Source organism: Trachemys scripta, chromosome 6 (genome assembly GCF_013100865.1).
Source record: "Trachemys scripta elegans isolate TJP31775 chromosome 6, CAS_Tse_1.0, whole genome shotgun sequence".
NCBI lineage: Eukaryota > Metazoa > Chordata > Testudines > Emydidae > Trachemys > Trachemys scripta.
In genome coordinates this window covers 28759321-28776231 of record NC_048303.1, presented here as the reverse complement: position 1 = coordinate 28776231, position 16911 = coordinate 28759321, and the positions used below count along the sequence as shown (strand labels likewise).

The 16911-nt window shown below is 42.1% G+C and overlaps 1 protein-coding gene across 2 annotated transcripts in view; it reads right to left on the bottom strand.

Moving 5' to 3' along the window:
* PARP8 (poly(ADP-ribose) polymerase family member 8) overlaps nt 1-16911 on the bottom strand; it is a 170408-nt gene that overhangs the window by 81546 nt on the left and 71951 nt on the right. For both annotated transcript variants that reach the window (XM_034774630.1, XM_034774631.1), the window contains exons 3-6: nt 14368-14405; nt 12551-12640; nt 10170-10240; nt 6876-6953 (exon numbers count right to left, since the gene is read on the bottom strand). In XM_034774630.1, coding sequence (XP_034630521.1) covers nt 6876-6953; nt 10170-10240; nt 12551-12640; nt 14368-14405 — 277 coding nt within the window. The remainder of the gene's footprint in view (nt 1-6875; nt 6954-10169; nt 10241-12550; nt 12641-14367; nt 14406-16911) is intronic.

The following is a 16911-nucleotide window of genomic DNA, read 5'->3' as shown; positions in this document are numbered from 1 at the left end:
GAGGAACACTATATTAGGAACATATCATATAAGGTATTGCCCATCCCTGTGATACAGCCCTAGCCACATTTATGAACATGCAGAGGTGAGTGGCAACTTTGATTAAAGGCAGAGATTTGGGGGGAGGGATAGCTCAGTGGTTTGAGCATTGGCCTGCTAAACCCAGGGTTATGAGTTCAATCCTTGAGGGGGCCACTTGGGGATCTGGGGCAAAATCAGTACTTGGTCCTGCTAGTGAAAGCAGGGGGCTGGACTCAATGACCTTTCAAGGTCCCTTCCGGTTCTAGGAGATGGGATATCTCCATTAATTTTTTCTTTCTTCTTTTGTTACAAATGCATCTGCAAGTTTACACCACAAGAGCAGCATGAATAAGAACCAAAAGCAATGGTGTTATTGTTTCAACAAGAGCTGATCTGCTGTTATCTTCTGCAAATGGACAGGGGGTAGAGATTCAAAGGAAGAGTGCACAAAAACTCTCACAGAGCAGCAAGTATAAGGCCTGGTCTACACTATGAGTTTAGGTCGACTTTAGCAGCGTTAAATCAAATTAAGCCTGGACACATTCACACGACGAAGCCCTTCCTTTCGACTTAAGGGGCCCTTTAAACTGGTTTCTTTACTCCACCTCCGATGAGGGGAACAGCGATAAAATCGGCCTTAGCGGGTCGGAATTGGGGTAGTCTGGACGGAATTCGACGTTATTGGCCTCCGGGAGCTATCCCCCAGTGCTTCAATTGTGACCGCTCTGGACAGCACTCTCAACTCAGATGCACTGACCAGGTAGACCGGAAAAGCCCCGCGAACGTTTCAATTTCATTTCCTGTTTGCCCAGCGTGGAGAGCACAGGTGACCATGCAGAACTCATCAGCACAGGTGACGGTGATGGAGTCCCAGGATTGCAAAAGAGCTCCAGCATGGACCAAATGGGAGGTACGGGATCTGCTCGCCATATGGGGAGATGAATCAGTGCTAGCTGAACTCCGTAGCAGTAAATGAAATGGCAAAATATTAGAAAAGGTCTCCAAGGCCATGAAGGACAGAGGCCATAACAGGGACGTACAGCAGTGCTGTGTGAAAATTAAGGAGCTAAGGCAAGCCTACCACAAAGCCAGAGAGGCAAACGGAAGGTCCGGGGCAGAGCCGCAAACATGCCGCTTCTACGCGGAGCTGCATGCCATGCTGGGGGTGCAGCCACCACTACCCCAACCGTGTGCTATGACTCCGTCACTGGAGAAACACACAGGGAAGAGAGTTCGGGGTACGAGGAAGATGAGGATGAAGATAATGTAGATAGCTCACAGCAGCAAGGAAGCAGAGAAACTGGTTTCCCCAACAGTCAGGATATGTTTATCACCCTGGACCTGGAGCCAGTAACCCCCGAACTCATCCAAGGCGTGCTCCCAGACCCTGAGGGCACACAGGGGACCTCTGGTGAGTGTACCTTTGTAAATATTACACATGGTTTAAAAGCAAGCGTGTTTAATGATTAATGATTAATTTGCCCTGGCAATCTCGGCCAGTACAGCTACTGGAAAAGTCTGTTAACGTGTATGGGGATGGAGCGGAAATCCTCCAGAGACATCTCCAGAAAGCTCTCCTTTATGTACTCCCAAAGCCTTTGCAAAAGGTTTCTGGGGAGGGCTGCCTTATCCCGTCCGCTATGGTAGGATACTTTACCACGCCAGGCCAGTAGCACATAGTCTGGAATCATTGCATAACAAAGCATGGCAGCGTATGGTCCCGGTGTTTGCTGGCATGCAGACAACATCCATTCCTTATTGCTCTTTGTTACCCTCAGGAGAGTGATATCATTCACGGTCACCTGGTTGAAATGGGGCGATTTTATTAAGGGGCATCATGTACCTTTCCCGGCCATCCCACGTTGATGTTGGTGAAACGTCCCTTGTGATCCACCAGGGCTTGCAGCAGCATTGAAAAGTACCCCTTGCGGTTTACGTAGTCGGTGGCTTGGTGCTCCGATGCCAAGATAGGGATATGGGTTCCGTCTATCGCCCCACCACAGTTTGGGAATCCCATTGCAGCAAAACCATCCACTATGGCCTGCACGTTTCCCAGAGTCACTACCCTTGATATCACCAGGTCTTTCACTGCCCTGGCAACTTGGATCACAGCAGCCCCCACATTAGATCTGCCCACTCCAAATTGATTCCCGACTGACCGGTAGCTGTCTGGCGTTGCAAGCTTCCACAGAGCTATCGCCACTCACTTCTCAACTGTGAGGGCTGCTCTCATTCTGGTATTCTGGCGCTTCAGGGCAGGGGAAAGCAAGTCACAAAGTTCCATGAAAGTGCCCTTACGCATGCGAAAGTTTCGCAGCCACTGGGAATCGTCCCACACCTGCAGCACGATGCAGTCCCACCAGTCTGTGCTTGTTTCCCGGGCCCAGAATCGGCGTTCCACGGCATGAAACTGTCCCAGTAACACCATGATTTGCACATTGCTGGGGCCTGTGCCTTGTGAGAGGTCTATGTCCATGTCAATTTCCTCATCACTCTCGTCGCCGCGCTGCAATCGCCTCCTCGGCTGGTCCTGGTTTTGCTTTGGCATGTCCTGGCTCTGCATATACTCCAGGACAATGTGCGTGGAGTTCATAGTGCTCATAATTGCCGCGGTGATCTGAGCGGGCTCCATGATCCCAGTGCTATAGTGTCTGGTCTGAAAAAAGGCGCGAAACTAGTATCTGACGGATGGAGGGAGGGAGGGAGGGGCGAGTGACGACATAGCGTACAGGTACAGGGAATTAAAATCAACAAAGGTGGCTGTGCATCAGGGAGAAACACAAACAACTGTCACATAGAATGGCCCCCCACAAAGATTGAGCTCAAAACCCTGGGTTTAGCAGGCTGTTGATTTCACGGAGGGAGGGGGAAGCAAATGAATACAGAACAAATCTATTTTTTATATCTTAAGCTGGCAGACGACGGTACAGCATGACTGATAGCCCTCGGCATCTTCTGGATGCTTGGCAGAAAATACTGGGCACTTGGCAGAAAATAGCATACTACGACTGATAGCCATCATCGTCGAGACTGTTCGATAGGACTGAGCATGTCTGCCCAGGTGCCCATGATTGACAGGCACTGCAGTACGACGACGACGGATATCAATCGTAATATACCATCTTCTACCAAAAGGCAAGGGGCTGCTGCTGTGTGCAATGTAGCCCCACGTCTGCCAGCCCCACGTCTGCCAGCACACAGATCGCCAATGAAGGCTACCAGTCATACTGCACCGTCTACTGCCAAAAGGCAATTAGCTGCTGCTGTGTAGCAATGCAGTACCACATCTGCCGGCACCCAGATGACATATGGTGACGGTGAGCTGAGCTGAGCTGAGTGGGCTCCATGCTTGGCGTGGTATGTTGTCTGCACAGATAACCCAGGTAAAAAGGCGCGAATCGATTGTCTGCCGTTGCTCTGACGGAGGGGGAGGTGCCTGACGACATGTACCCAGAACCCCCCGCGACACTGTTTTGCATCATTCAGGCATTGGGATCTCAACCCAGAATTCCAATGGGCGGCGGAGACTGAGGGAACTGTGGGATAGCTACCCACAGTGCAACGCTCCGGAAGTCGACGCTAGCCTCGGTACTGTGGACGCGGTCCGCCAACTTAATGCACTTAGTGTATTTTATGTGGGGACACACACAATCGGCTGTATACAACCGATTTGTATAAAACCGACTTCTATAAATTCAACCTAATTTCGTAGTGCAGACATACCCTAAGAGTTAAAGGTCCCAAAAGTGAAAGGTCTGATAAATTTACCGTACCTGAATGACTTATCATTAGACAGTCTCCACATTTAATCTGAGACATGATACAGATTTTTTTGTCCCAACATAACAACAGTGGGTAAGAGCTCTTAAAAAGAGTTTAAGTGATTTAGGAAGATAACTCCTAAATCCCATTTCAAAGAGGACCGCATCAAAGCATATTAACAAACTGTGCGTCAGCAGTGTCCACAGACGGTCTGCAGCAAGCTAATACAGGGTAGATTCACACCCCACCTTGGAATGAATGAATTCTTAATGTAGACAAGCCCTCAGTCCCACTGAAAATCAATAGGACTTAGGTGCCTAAGTTATTTAGCTACTTCTAAATTGTTTACCCAACTTATCTTTTGGAGACATTATGTACAGATGATTCAAACCTTTCTGCTATGACCAAGACACTATGGGCATGTCTACACGTACAACGTTGCAGCGGCACAGCTGCGCTGCTCCAGCACATCTGGTGAAGAGGCTCTATGCCAGCAGGAAAAAGCTCTCCCATCAGCATAATAAAACCACCTCCAGAACAGCAGAAGCTATGTCGGTAGGAGAAGCTCTGTGCACACGAGCACTTATGTCAGTGTAATTTATATAGCTCGGGAGTGGCTTATTCACACCCTGAGCGACATAAGTTATGACGACATAGGTTGTAGTATAGGCATAGCCTATGTCTTTTCTTCACCACCACTCCCAAACCCTTTCCTCTTTTACACTTTCCCCTTTTCTCACAATCAATTCTCTCACTGTTTCAATTGTCACCAGTTAGAAATGGGAAGATTATCTTTGACTAGCAATTTCTTCTCCAGCTGTATTTTTCATGTGGTTAAATTGGCATTTATCACTTTATAAACAGTTTGCATATCTAGAAAGAGAGAACCCGGCAGAGACTAAATTAGTCCAAAAAAGGGCCAAGTTTATATAATTCAAGGACTGTGTTGAAAAACAGAAGATGTAGAACCAGAAATTAATTAACCAAAATTGGTGTGTCATATATTAGGCATAATCGGTAGACAAAATAATGAGGGGATGGGCTATTCCACCAATCACTCCCTTTTTGGGGTCATTAAAAGATAAAGCCTTTGGGAGAAAAATACAGAACAGATGGAGGCTACTGGCATGAGTGTCACCATCATGGCGGCCACCCCCACCATCTCCCCAGATCTTCTTTGTCTTAATCCTGATGGCCAAAGAGAGGGACACTGATAACATTGCCACCTCTACCAGCTCTAGCAGAAACCAAAACACCACTTGGAATGAAATAGGACAGGATTTTAACAAGAGAAGCAGCAACAGCCGCTCCAGCTCATCTCAACTAATTTCTTCTCTTTTATCCAAAAGGATGGCATTACCTTCTCTGATACCATCTAGGAGACAATCTAAGAAGGTTTTTATTTTTTTCCTTTTAAAACTCTTTCCAGATAAAGGGAAAGGGAACAAGAAATGTCATCAGAATGAAAGCTTTACTTAGTACTTTACATTTAAAATACTTTAACTGTTTTCTCTTCTTCTCTGTATCTTTAATAAAAGGTTAAAAGGCTTTTCAATGGGGTCTTTGCCATCGTACTAAGCAGGCTCAGGTCTCTGTATACCGAACTCCTTGTTTAACACTGTTTAATGTCAGTCAGTGACTGGTTATGTTAACACCTTTGGCTCATTTATTCCATCTAAATTAACATAGCACACCCTTATGGGGCTTCTCTATTACTTGTCTTCTTATTTGCTCTCTTCATTCATCTCTCAATTCTTCTATTGCATTAATTCTTCATGCCTTTTTTTTCTACACAAAACTCTTTAGAACTCACTTTCTCTTTATGTGGGCATGTTTTCACTATGGAGCTAAATCGGTACTGCTGCAATCGATGTGGTGGCATCGATTTAGTGGGCTGGTGAAGACATGCCTAATCGATGGGAAAACATTCTCCCATTGATTTCTGTACTCCACCTCCCCGAGAAGTGTAAGGTCAGTTGGCGGGAGAGCATCTCCTGTCGACACAGTGCAGTGTAGACACTATGGTAAGTGGATCTAGCTACGTCTACTTCAGTTACGTTATTCACATACCTGAAGTAACGTAACTTAGATCAATTTACTGCAGTAGTGTAGACCATGCCTGACTCTCTCATTTTATATCCCATCTTATAACCTGTCTCTTTTCCTCTCATTAATGCACTTCTAATGATCTCTTGTCTTCTCTCTTCCTCTTTTTGCTTACTCGATATTTTGTACTCATTCAGGACAATCACAGCTGTTGATTTTTTTGCTTTTGGTGATTACTGTATTTTATTCCCGTCTCTCTCTGTTGTCTTTCCATGGAGCAAGGGTGCTACATAAATAGAATGTAATGTTACCAGTTCAAACACAATCTAGACAAATATTGACCAAAACCTGTTACTATTTAACAGCTAATTGGTAGCTTATGGAATGGTGTTCTCAGTCTGTTTCCTGGTGTCCACATGCCTATATAACAAAAATCATCCCCATGAACACTGTTTGCACTTATTGGCCCCTTGGTTGATGATTTCTGGACATCAAGAGTAAAGAGAGTGCCCTAGTCAAACACTCCATTGACCTCTCAAAAGAAATAAGTACAAAGAGAACATTTTAATTTCCAGTAGGGACTAGGATATCGTAATAAATAATTCTGCTGAGGGAACAAGAGGGAAAGGCACAGAGATATACTTATTTTTTAAAATCAGCATCTCTAGGTGAATTAGACTACAGAGCTCAGAAAGGAGAAAATTTACTATAGTATAGATCACAAGACTTTTGTAGCTACCGCTTTTACCGTTAAAATGCAGTGCTATTATTTTTACCAGATGTCAACTCCAACGCATAACAGTTTACAACCCTATTTTGCTTCCATTGATGTAAATAGGATATATGCTTTATAGAGTGAACAGTATTTCCTGGAAGCTATAAAATAGATCCCATTTTCAAAAACATCCAAGTTACAATCAGTTTTCTTGTCCTTACAACTGCACAAATTTGAAGATTAATATAAAACTCAAAATAAATCATCTCAGAAGCCTTTCAATGGACATTGTTTGCAACTTTAAAATTATTGGGAAAATGTTCTCCCTTACCTGTCCCCCATAATAAAACTCTTCAGAATCATTATCTCCTTCAGAATCTTCTTCAACTGCACTATTGTGCCTTGAGTCCTTATTTAAAAAAATAAATAAATGTTAGCAAATGAAACAGGAGAATGACATTTACTTTTCTTTTTTTAGTAATTATGTGATGTTACAAATAAACACTTCACACACTTTATTTAGAGTTTTCATTAGGAACTTCTAGGCAAGAGGATCGTGGGCCTGATTCAACCAATGAATGGTAAAATTAAACTGTGTCCCTATAGGTAGGGCCCAACCAAATTCATGGCCATGAAAAATGCATCACAGACCGTGAACTCTGGTCTCCCCACCCGAGAAATTTGGTCTTTTGGGAGCTTTTACCCTATACTATGCAGATTTAATGGGGTAGACCAGTGTTTCTCAAATTGGGGATCCTGACCCAAAAGGCAGTTGCGGGGGGAGGGGGGGTCACAAGGTTATTTTAGGGGGGTTGCGGTATTGCCACCCTTACTTCTTCGCTGCTTTCAGAGCTGGGCAGCCAGAGAGCGGCGGCTGTTGCCCAGGCATCCAGCTCTGAAGGTAGTGCCCAGCTCTGCAGTCAGCAGTGCAGAAGTAAGGGTGGCAATACCATACCATGCCATCCTTACGTATGCGCTGATGCTTGGAGGTGGCTCTGCCTTCAGAACTTGGCTTCTGGCCAGCAGCCGCCACTCGCCAGCTGCCCAGCTCTGAAGGCAGCAGCACCACCACCAGCAGCCATTCAGAAGTAAGGGTAGCAGTACCGCAACCCCCCCTACAATAACCTCCTCTTTCCTGGCCGCGGCAAGTCTGGGGCAGGTCCGTGGTGGGGCCGGTGGGGAGGAGCACCTCTCCCCGCTTTGGCAGGTCTATGGGGGCGTCGGTGCGGAGGGGCACCTCTCCCCACCGCTGAAGGTCCGTGCTTTGGCCGGCAGGGAGGGGCGCCTCTCCCCACCACTATAAGTCTGTGCTTTGGCTGGCAAGAAGGGGCGCCTCTCCCCGCTGCTGCAGGTCCACACTGGGGGCGGCCAGAAGGGGCGTCTCTCCCCGCCACAGCCCTGTGCAGGGCTTAATAGGCAGCTGCGCGCCTGTGCAGGTTAGAAGGAACTTAGGTCAAGACCCTTACAATTACCCGTGAATTTTACCCGTGAAATTTCAGATTTAAATAGCTGAAATCATTAAATTTACAATTTTTAAAATCCTATGACCGTGAAACTGACCATAATGGACCATGACTTTGGTAGGGTCCTACCTATAAGGCATTAACCTAATGTATTCTGGCAAATCAACTATAATAGTCTATATTAATTTGTCAACAACATAAATAACACTTAGATTTTACATTAAATATTCATCTTCAAATCCCTTTAAAGGAATTAACTTATTAATTTACACTTACAATAGGGACGACTCATAGAAAAAGGTACTATTTTATCAATTTAAGTTAGAAAGTCACACTTTAATCCTTGCTTAATGTCATTCAACTGTTTAAGGACATTACTTCTTGTTTTCCCACAATCCATTTGTCATTCACAGCCCTTATGTTAACAGGAGCTCACATAAATTGAATATTTGATAAAATCATAAAGACAAAATTGTCCTATTTGACCCACACTTTATCTATTGCACATTTTGCATTCACAGGAGGCACAAAATTTCCATAATGACCCAGAAATCAACTGTGTGAATTGAACAGAATTTTCCTTTTAATCTTATAGATTCAGAAAAGTGAGATATACTTTTGCCACCAATTTTCATGGCCTCCTATTCTAATCTTATCTCCTTACCTCTGCCTGTAAATTGTAAATATACAATGCTGTGCATGTGTATATTGAGTGAAAATCGTATTTTCAGCCAATTTCATAGCAATTTTAAGACTTTTTTTGCTGGTAATTTACTAAAGAAAAACAAAAGAATGTATTCAGTCTCCACTGCCTAATAATAACCTTAGCTCCATGGGAAGCATGCTGCAAATATAAACAAAATAAACACACCAACAACAGAAACAAAGAGAAATGAAACTCCTCATACTAGAAGAGTGATAAACCCAGCATATATGATATAATCACACAATGAAGTAAAGACTGTGATTGTCTGGCTCACAGAGATGGTTGGTGTTAAAGATTTTCATTAAAAGGGGGGTTTCTTAAATAAATACCTTAGTTGGATCCTAATTCAATTAAAAAATTTATAAAAAGTTCAATTTCTTTGCCATGAAAATTAAACCTATCTCAAGCTTTTAATCATGAAAATAAATGTAACTTCACCTACAAAATTTTAAAATAAAAATATTTCTTCACCAGGAATGTACTCCATAGTACTTTGTAATTTGTGACTATTTTGGTTCTCTAAGCTTTCAAGATTATTGAATAAAATTCTGTGATCGTGCAAGTCAAAAATTTCCACTGCAACTTCTTATATCAAATAAGGGTCTATATGCTACAAACACAACCACATCAGGAAACCTCGCTGCCACATCGTCCTATATCTCAGTATAAAACAAGTGATGAAACCAGCAAACCATTACAATCAAATATAGACTACAATTCAGGAACTTATCCTTATTCGAGAAAGCATTTAACATTAAGCATGTGCTTAAGCACTTTCCTGAATCAGGGCCATAAAGTGCTTAAGCCCTTTGATTCCAGTGGCAGTAATGTGATAATATGCTTGGTAATAAGAGTTTGCCAGACTGAGTGTCTGTGTGCCAATTTTCACCAAAGACTTCATCTTAATGCTGATTCTTAACTAGGTTACTCCTTGAAACCAAGTATAAATTACACACTGGAATCATGGGGCCTGATACTCCAAAAACCACCTATTGTTCACTCTGTCATGAACAGGTCCATTGACTGCAATGGGACTGTCACGCTCACATTAGTAAGCACTTAGCTAGGAAGTGAATGTTTGAAATATCTAGTCCTGTGCATAAGATCAGGTTAGGAGATAACTGCTTTGTGACCAGCTTCTCTGACACAGTTGTACTTCCAAGGCAGAAAGCATTATGGGGAAGGTTCAGTCATCCTAGATTGATAACACTTTGCATATCTTTTAACAGCCTCCTTGCAAAACTATAGATTGTTTGTATACATCTGGAGTGAAATCCTGACCTCTTTGATGTCAATGGCAAAAGTCTCATTGACTTCAGTGGGGCCAGAATTCCACATCAGTGTTTGTTTTAACAAATTAAATGCAAAGGAAATATTAAGTTATGTTCTGTAGTTTGTTACTCTACCTTCCAATGAAAATATGTATAAGGACTACATTAATAAAGCAATACCATACCTCTCCATTTTCCCTCTGTAATTTTGATTTTATAGATAAGCAACAATTAACATCACTGGTTTTTCTTAATTCTAAAAAAAAATAATTAAAAAGGAAAATAGTTAATAGCCATGACAAATCTAAAATCATTTTATTTATGTAATTAAAAAACAGAACTGAAATAAGTGTAGTAGTAGTAGTATTTGCATTACTGTAACACTTAGATGCCTCAGTCATGGACAAGGACTCCACTGTACTAGGTGTTGTACAAACACAGAACAAAAAGACAGTACCTGCTCCAAAGAGCTTACAATCTACCAATATAAAAACAAGAAGCCAAGATGCCTCAGGAATCCATGATTCTACAATACAAAATGCTGCATAAATAGGTGTTTCCCCATCACTTTTATTTACTTGTAAACTGGACTTAAGCTATGTCCACACTTATGGAGGTGTGTAGAGTACAGGACCTGCATATGTAGCTACTCGCTGCAGTGAATGGCAGGCAGTGGCCACACTTACTGCACTGCCGTGTGTGGTTGTATGCCACAGTGAAAGGCTCTGGCCAACATATAGACAACAGGGAAAGGCTCCGGCATTGGGCAGGCAGCAGGACATTATAATAGCTGGGTAAATGCCCTGGGAGGCACTGCTTGGGAGTGTAGAGAGCCATGTAGAGTATATATCCTGGAGGTACAGGTATGTAGGGCCCAAGCCATGCCTCACTGTCTACACTGCTATTTATAGCTGTGCTAGCTGGGTGTGCACTGTCTGTACTGTACATGTCACCGTTATTGAGTGCCATTTTAAATTTCTTCTATGCTGGAATGTTACAAGATGACAATTGAGGTACTGATTTTAATTGGATTTTACATAAGAATAAAAGAAACTGGCAAAATAAAGTCATTTCATTTTCTTTACAGAAACAAAGGTTTTGTTTTGATGTTTAATATAAAATTTCACACTTGATTTAAAAATATTATAACACAGGTATCTTTGAAGGAAAAAATGTATCTTAAAGGTCTGATTAGGATCTCATGGCTGTTTTGCTTCTCTGTAACTCCACTGATTTACATCAGTTTAAGTGAGATCAGATTAAGGGCCTAAAATGTTTGCTTTCTAGCAACTTTGTACCAGTTTTCCATTCCTGCACCAAAAGTATATTTTTCAGGCTAATTCTATGTTAAACACAAAAAACTATGTGTTAAAAATAACATTATTAAGGTTGCAAAGTCAAGCACCACAAAGTTAGAAAATGATAGAATTAAGGATGCCTGTGCAGTCTCCTTTGTACCCACTTGCTCCCAATCCCCCATCCCTAGCCCGTTTCCTTCCCAGGCTTCCAGTTCCACTCTCTTTGACCAGCCAGTCGCAGTTCCCTTTCCCAGCCAATCCCAGGTTGTCTCCCAGCTCCCAGTCTCAGCCTCCACCCTTGCCTCTCATCCCACCCCAACTCCCACTCCCTGTTTTTTTCTCTCCTCCTGGCAGCTTCCAGTCACAGGCTTCCAATCTACTGATCCTGCCACTCCAGCTCTTGTCCCCTCTGGGGTCCAATTTGACAGCTTCCTCCTCCACACTGCCTGGGTCCTGCAGGGAGTCACTGAGAGCACAGGAGAATTTTTCTATTCTCAGTTCACATGCCTAGACCCAAACCCAGCACAGCTTGCAGCAGCTCAGAGCTGCAATTGCAGGGAAAGTCAGCCCTGTGCTGCAACATGCTCATTGTGGACAGAATCTTTGGCGAATTTAGCAGCTGAGCATATGTGAACTGTGATTTTTAAAAGCTTATAACTTAGCCAAATGTGGGCAGATTTTCATGGGGTTGGCATAAGGTACATCTCTGACACTACCCGGGCAAATTTCAAATCTGTTCCAAAGCATGAGGTTGCTAGAGCTTTTCAAAGATAAGGGTGCTGGAATTTTTTAACATGGTCAAAACAATGTGTTCTTCCCTAGCTTTGTTCTCAAAAATGGCTAAACCATTTTTGCTGAAAATTTAAAAAAAAAAATCAGCCTGAGGTAGATAACTGACATAGAAATGTTCATCCCAAATGGTTAAAGTTTAGCAAAGTGATAAGCAAATGAAAATGAGGTCTTACAAAGGGAAGTGTTGGGCAGCCTTAATGATAGGCAACTGTGTCCCATTGCATTCAAATAGGACTGCTTTAGCATGATTGCAAGCCATGCAATGAGTGAAAACATATATTGCCTAAACACTCCCCAAAAGAAATATTTTAGTTGCTTCTATTCCAAAAGGTCTGACCATACCCAACAATGAGCTTGTGAAAAAACTACAAGATGCTCAGCAATCCGTATTGGCATATCATCTTTTATGTATGGGCAGTATCCTGCAGTCCCCCACAAAACTTTAACTTGAAAAATCATTTGTGACTCAATATTACCTGTTGCGATTCTATGGAAAATTACTGGGATTGACTCTGTTGTAACTAACACATCTTCATCATTATCTGAACTGGAAACATATGTGTTATCTATAAAAGAGAAACAGTTCTTAGGATAATGGGTACATAATAAGGACCTGATCCACAGCCCAATGACACCATCCAAGCAGCCTCCCAGGCTGCCCCACCAGTATGCTTCCATCTGTGACATAAAGGAACTACTTCGTATCTGTGGGTCTCCTATGTGCGCTGAAGTGCCTAAATATGCAAAACATGTAAAAGTAGGAGAAAGGAAGGTTAACTTCCTTTGGCCCTGATCTTTCAACGAGCTCTAGGCAGGATGGACCTCCTGTGCCATGCAGAGTCCCACTGAAGGCAATGCACTGGCCCAGTGATTCACTTCTGGCAGGATTGGGTCTTTCAACCATAAATACATGGTACTCATTTGGCATCATCACAGCATGTGTTAGTTAATATACAAAGATCACGGAACAATAGGCAATAACATTTCTACAATCTACGTCAGCCAATGTGTATCATTATGGACATTTATTTACTGGCAAAATACTCAATGTCTCCCACAGGAGTCATGCAGATACACTGTATCAGTTCATATTAATGGAACTTTAGTATACTCATTGACAGTATATACAGCTCTTTTGGAGCATAATTATCCTAATATTATGTTACAATTATGAGGAAATGGTTTCAAAGATCATGCTCAGTGCCATTAATACTACTTCTAAAAATATCAGTGATACTTTAATGATTTCAGCAATGTATAAACAATGTGGAGACAAACTTACTATTTAAAATAGTTTTAGTTTCACTTACAATTATGCAACTTTTCAATAGCTGCCACTTCTGACAGTTGCCACATCACAATGGTTCAGGGACTTAAGGCTTTATGTTCAGCTGTTTCCAATCACTCAGAGATTTGTGAAGCAATTCATTCAGTTTTAGGTGATGATTTCAACATTGTTACTAGTGCCATAGTGATGATGTGACATAGGTAACAGAAATGTATGAAACTGATGTACCCATAATTTCCTGAGCTGTTCCTATAATATCTACAAATTTACCTGCTGAGGATTCCCCTTCAGTCTAATTAACACCCAAACATCTAGGGCAACAATCTGTTCTGGGTTATTAAACATAGTAGCAGTCTGTTTGGTGATCACAGTCTATTCTTGCTCTGCATGGGCACATGGATCCACTCTTACCTATAAATTAGCAAGATTAGGGCCTTAGTCACTTGTTTAGGAGTTTTCTAAAAGGTGGAATACATAGTAAAATGAAAAATATTACAAAAAGAGCATACAGATTCTTGTCATTTATAGTAGTTTTGATCTTTAAGACTTATTATGTCTTGATCCTAAAAGGCCTGATGCAACAAAGCACCTAAGCACATGCTTAAGATTAAGAACACAAGTAGTCCCATTGACTTCAAGCATATGTTTAAGTGCTTTGTTGGATCAGAGCCAGAACGTTCAGCACTTTACTGGATCAAGCTATATATTTCATACCAAACAGGAGTTAGATTGTTTTTAGATTATCATCACTGACAGCTTTAGACATGGTAAGCGTCACAACCCCCTTCTCGCTAAACTCGTGAATCAGGTTTTCTCACCCTAACCTGGCTGACAAATGAAGGCTGAAAAGGAGAAATGACTGTGAAAACAATCTAACTAACAGGAAATGATTAGCAAAAGAAGCCCCTAGAACACATTAATGCTCTTTCAGATATCTTCATCTGAACCTCTGAATATTGCTCTAACAATGATATTTGCTTCAAGCACAAGAATGTTGCACTATACCTGGATAATCCTCCGAGACATGTACTGAATAGGATATGCTGAAAGAAACAAAAAAGAAAGAAACAAGAGTGTTAATAACAATAACAGTTAGCAGAAGAATTTTCTCTACTTCTGTATTATCTGTTTATTTATAGATTTCTGACAGCTTCTAAGACAGGAGGCAACAGCTACTTTGACAGCTTTTGAAGTGCTTAGCTCAAAAATGTAATGGCCCATTTCAAAGGTTTACTTCTGCTAAACCAGCTCAGGTCTAAATTAAACTGTCTTAAAAATATCATGATTGCATTACAAAGTGTTCTCTCTACAGTAATATTTCACTGCCTTCATTGAGCCTACTATGTTTTATTTGTTTAAATGTATACATATGTCCCAATCTTACAATTAGTTCCATGTGGGCATAACACTGACTTCAGTGGGATTGTATAGGTGTAGAATAATGGTGGGCAATCTGTGGCCCATCAGGGTAATCCACTGGCAGGCTGCTAGACCATTTGTTTACCTCTGCACGGTCGCCCGGAGCTCCCAGTGGCCGCAGTTCGCCGTCCCTGGCCAATAGTAGCTGTGGGAAGCGGTGGCCAGCACGTCGCTGCGGTGGCCAACACGTGTTTCCCACAGCTTCCACTGGCTCGGAATGGTGAACTGCGGCCACTGGGAGCTGTGGGAGGCCGTGCAAAAGTAAACAAACAGTCTGGCGGCTTGCCAGCAGATTACCCTGATGGGCCGCAGGTTGCCCACCACTGGTGTAGAAGTCTGCCCACTGGCAGCTAAGTGCTGAATCAGACCCATGGACTTAATTTTTTTAAGAAGGTTAATGTGCATCCTTATTTTACACCAAGCAAATTAATTTTTGTAGCATGCTGAAAGCTTTCCACTGTATAATTCATGTACTTTTCTTTTCAGAATTCATATATATATAATACGTGTCTACCTGCATATCTAAATAATACATTCTGGTGTGTGCACCATGGTCACATCAGTGTAAAACTGATGAGGAAAAAAATATAGTGCTGGTCCTCCATAGGTAGAACTCCCAGTGGAATCAAGAGGTGATTCTACATGCATAGGACCTTCAGGATCAGGTCCTTGGATTAAAAATATCCTCAGGCCAGATTCTGCAAACAACTACAACCAAGTTTAGGTCCTGATCCAAAGCCTGTTGAAGTCAAGGGGAGCCTTGCAACTATGATTTAGTCCCAGTGGAGAGTGGGACAGAGGACAGTAGACAGATGTGTGAATAAACCATGAAAAAGGGAAAAAGAGGCAGAGATGCTTGGAAACCTTGAAGTTATGAAAAAGGAAATCAAGGTTAGAAAGTAGAAAAGAAAAGAAAAGAAAAGAGTAGAAAAGAAAAGAAAAGAAAAGAAAAGAAAAGAAAAGAAAAGAAAAGAAAAGAAAGGTTTTGTGCTCCTAGTAATAGCCTGGAGCGGGGAAGGGGAACTCCTAGATAAAATCTGCACAAAATTTTGAAGTTTCCTCCATTTGAGAGAGTAAAAGAAGAAAATCTATCTGCCAGACTAAAATTAAATGATGATGTTTCACACAGAAGAAGCAATTAAAAGAGACAAATGTGTTCACAAGGTTAAAAATAAATAAATGCTTAAAAAAGTAAGGGATGTTAATTTGGAGTAAAAATAAAATCTGCATTTTTATTAGGAACACCGCCAATCTAGTTTAAAGCCTAAAATTTACTAGGAAATCTGTCTATTTCCTATAGATTTCTTACTTCTGATGTTGAAAGAAAACCAAAAATGTAATTAAATTTAATTAAATTCACTGCAAATAGTGGTTTCCCCCCTTTAAAATTAAATATTTTCTGAGCGTGCAGGGGAATTTGTACTACCCCTCTGGAAGGGCATAATAATGGGGTGCTCTCCATGTATGCTGCAGCATTCGGAGGCACGGTGCCATATGTAGCTCCCACTGGGGCAGTTCGCCTCCACATCGGCCTTTACTCAGGCTCTGCCTATCATGCACAATTGAGCTCGTAGTTAGGGAACACAAAGCTGTTCATTTGAACCTGTGGAGGGAAGTAGCATAATGCTTAGGCTTGTAATCGTACATTAGTTACGTTCAACTTCCGGAAAAATGTTTAAAAAACTGAATTTGTTTTAGTGCCAAAACACTTCTCTCATTTCTATGCATGAAAAGCTACATTATTTTTAATGCATTAATGGCAAGCTACTTCCTACCGATTGTACACCTGCTATATTTTAATTGAACCCTTAAAGCAATTCCAGACTTGAACAATCTCTCAAAGACTGGCAGTCACTATTCACCCAATCTCCAACTGATTTCAAAGGCAGTTTGGACCAAGAGAGAACCAAAGGATTGGGGAGTTAAGTTTGACCACGTCAATGGCAATTGACTTCAAAGAACATTGTGGATGTTTAACACCCCACCGGACTAAAACTTTAGAGAGCAAAAAAGCTTCTGTACTTTATTTTGTCAGTGCTCAGAGCAGGGCCGGCTCTGGCTTTTTTGCCGCCCCAGGCAAAAAAGCCTCCGGCCGCCCCCCCCCCCCCCCCCCCGCCCGGCCGGGGGGGG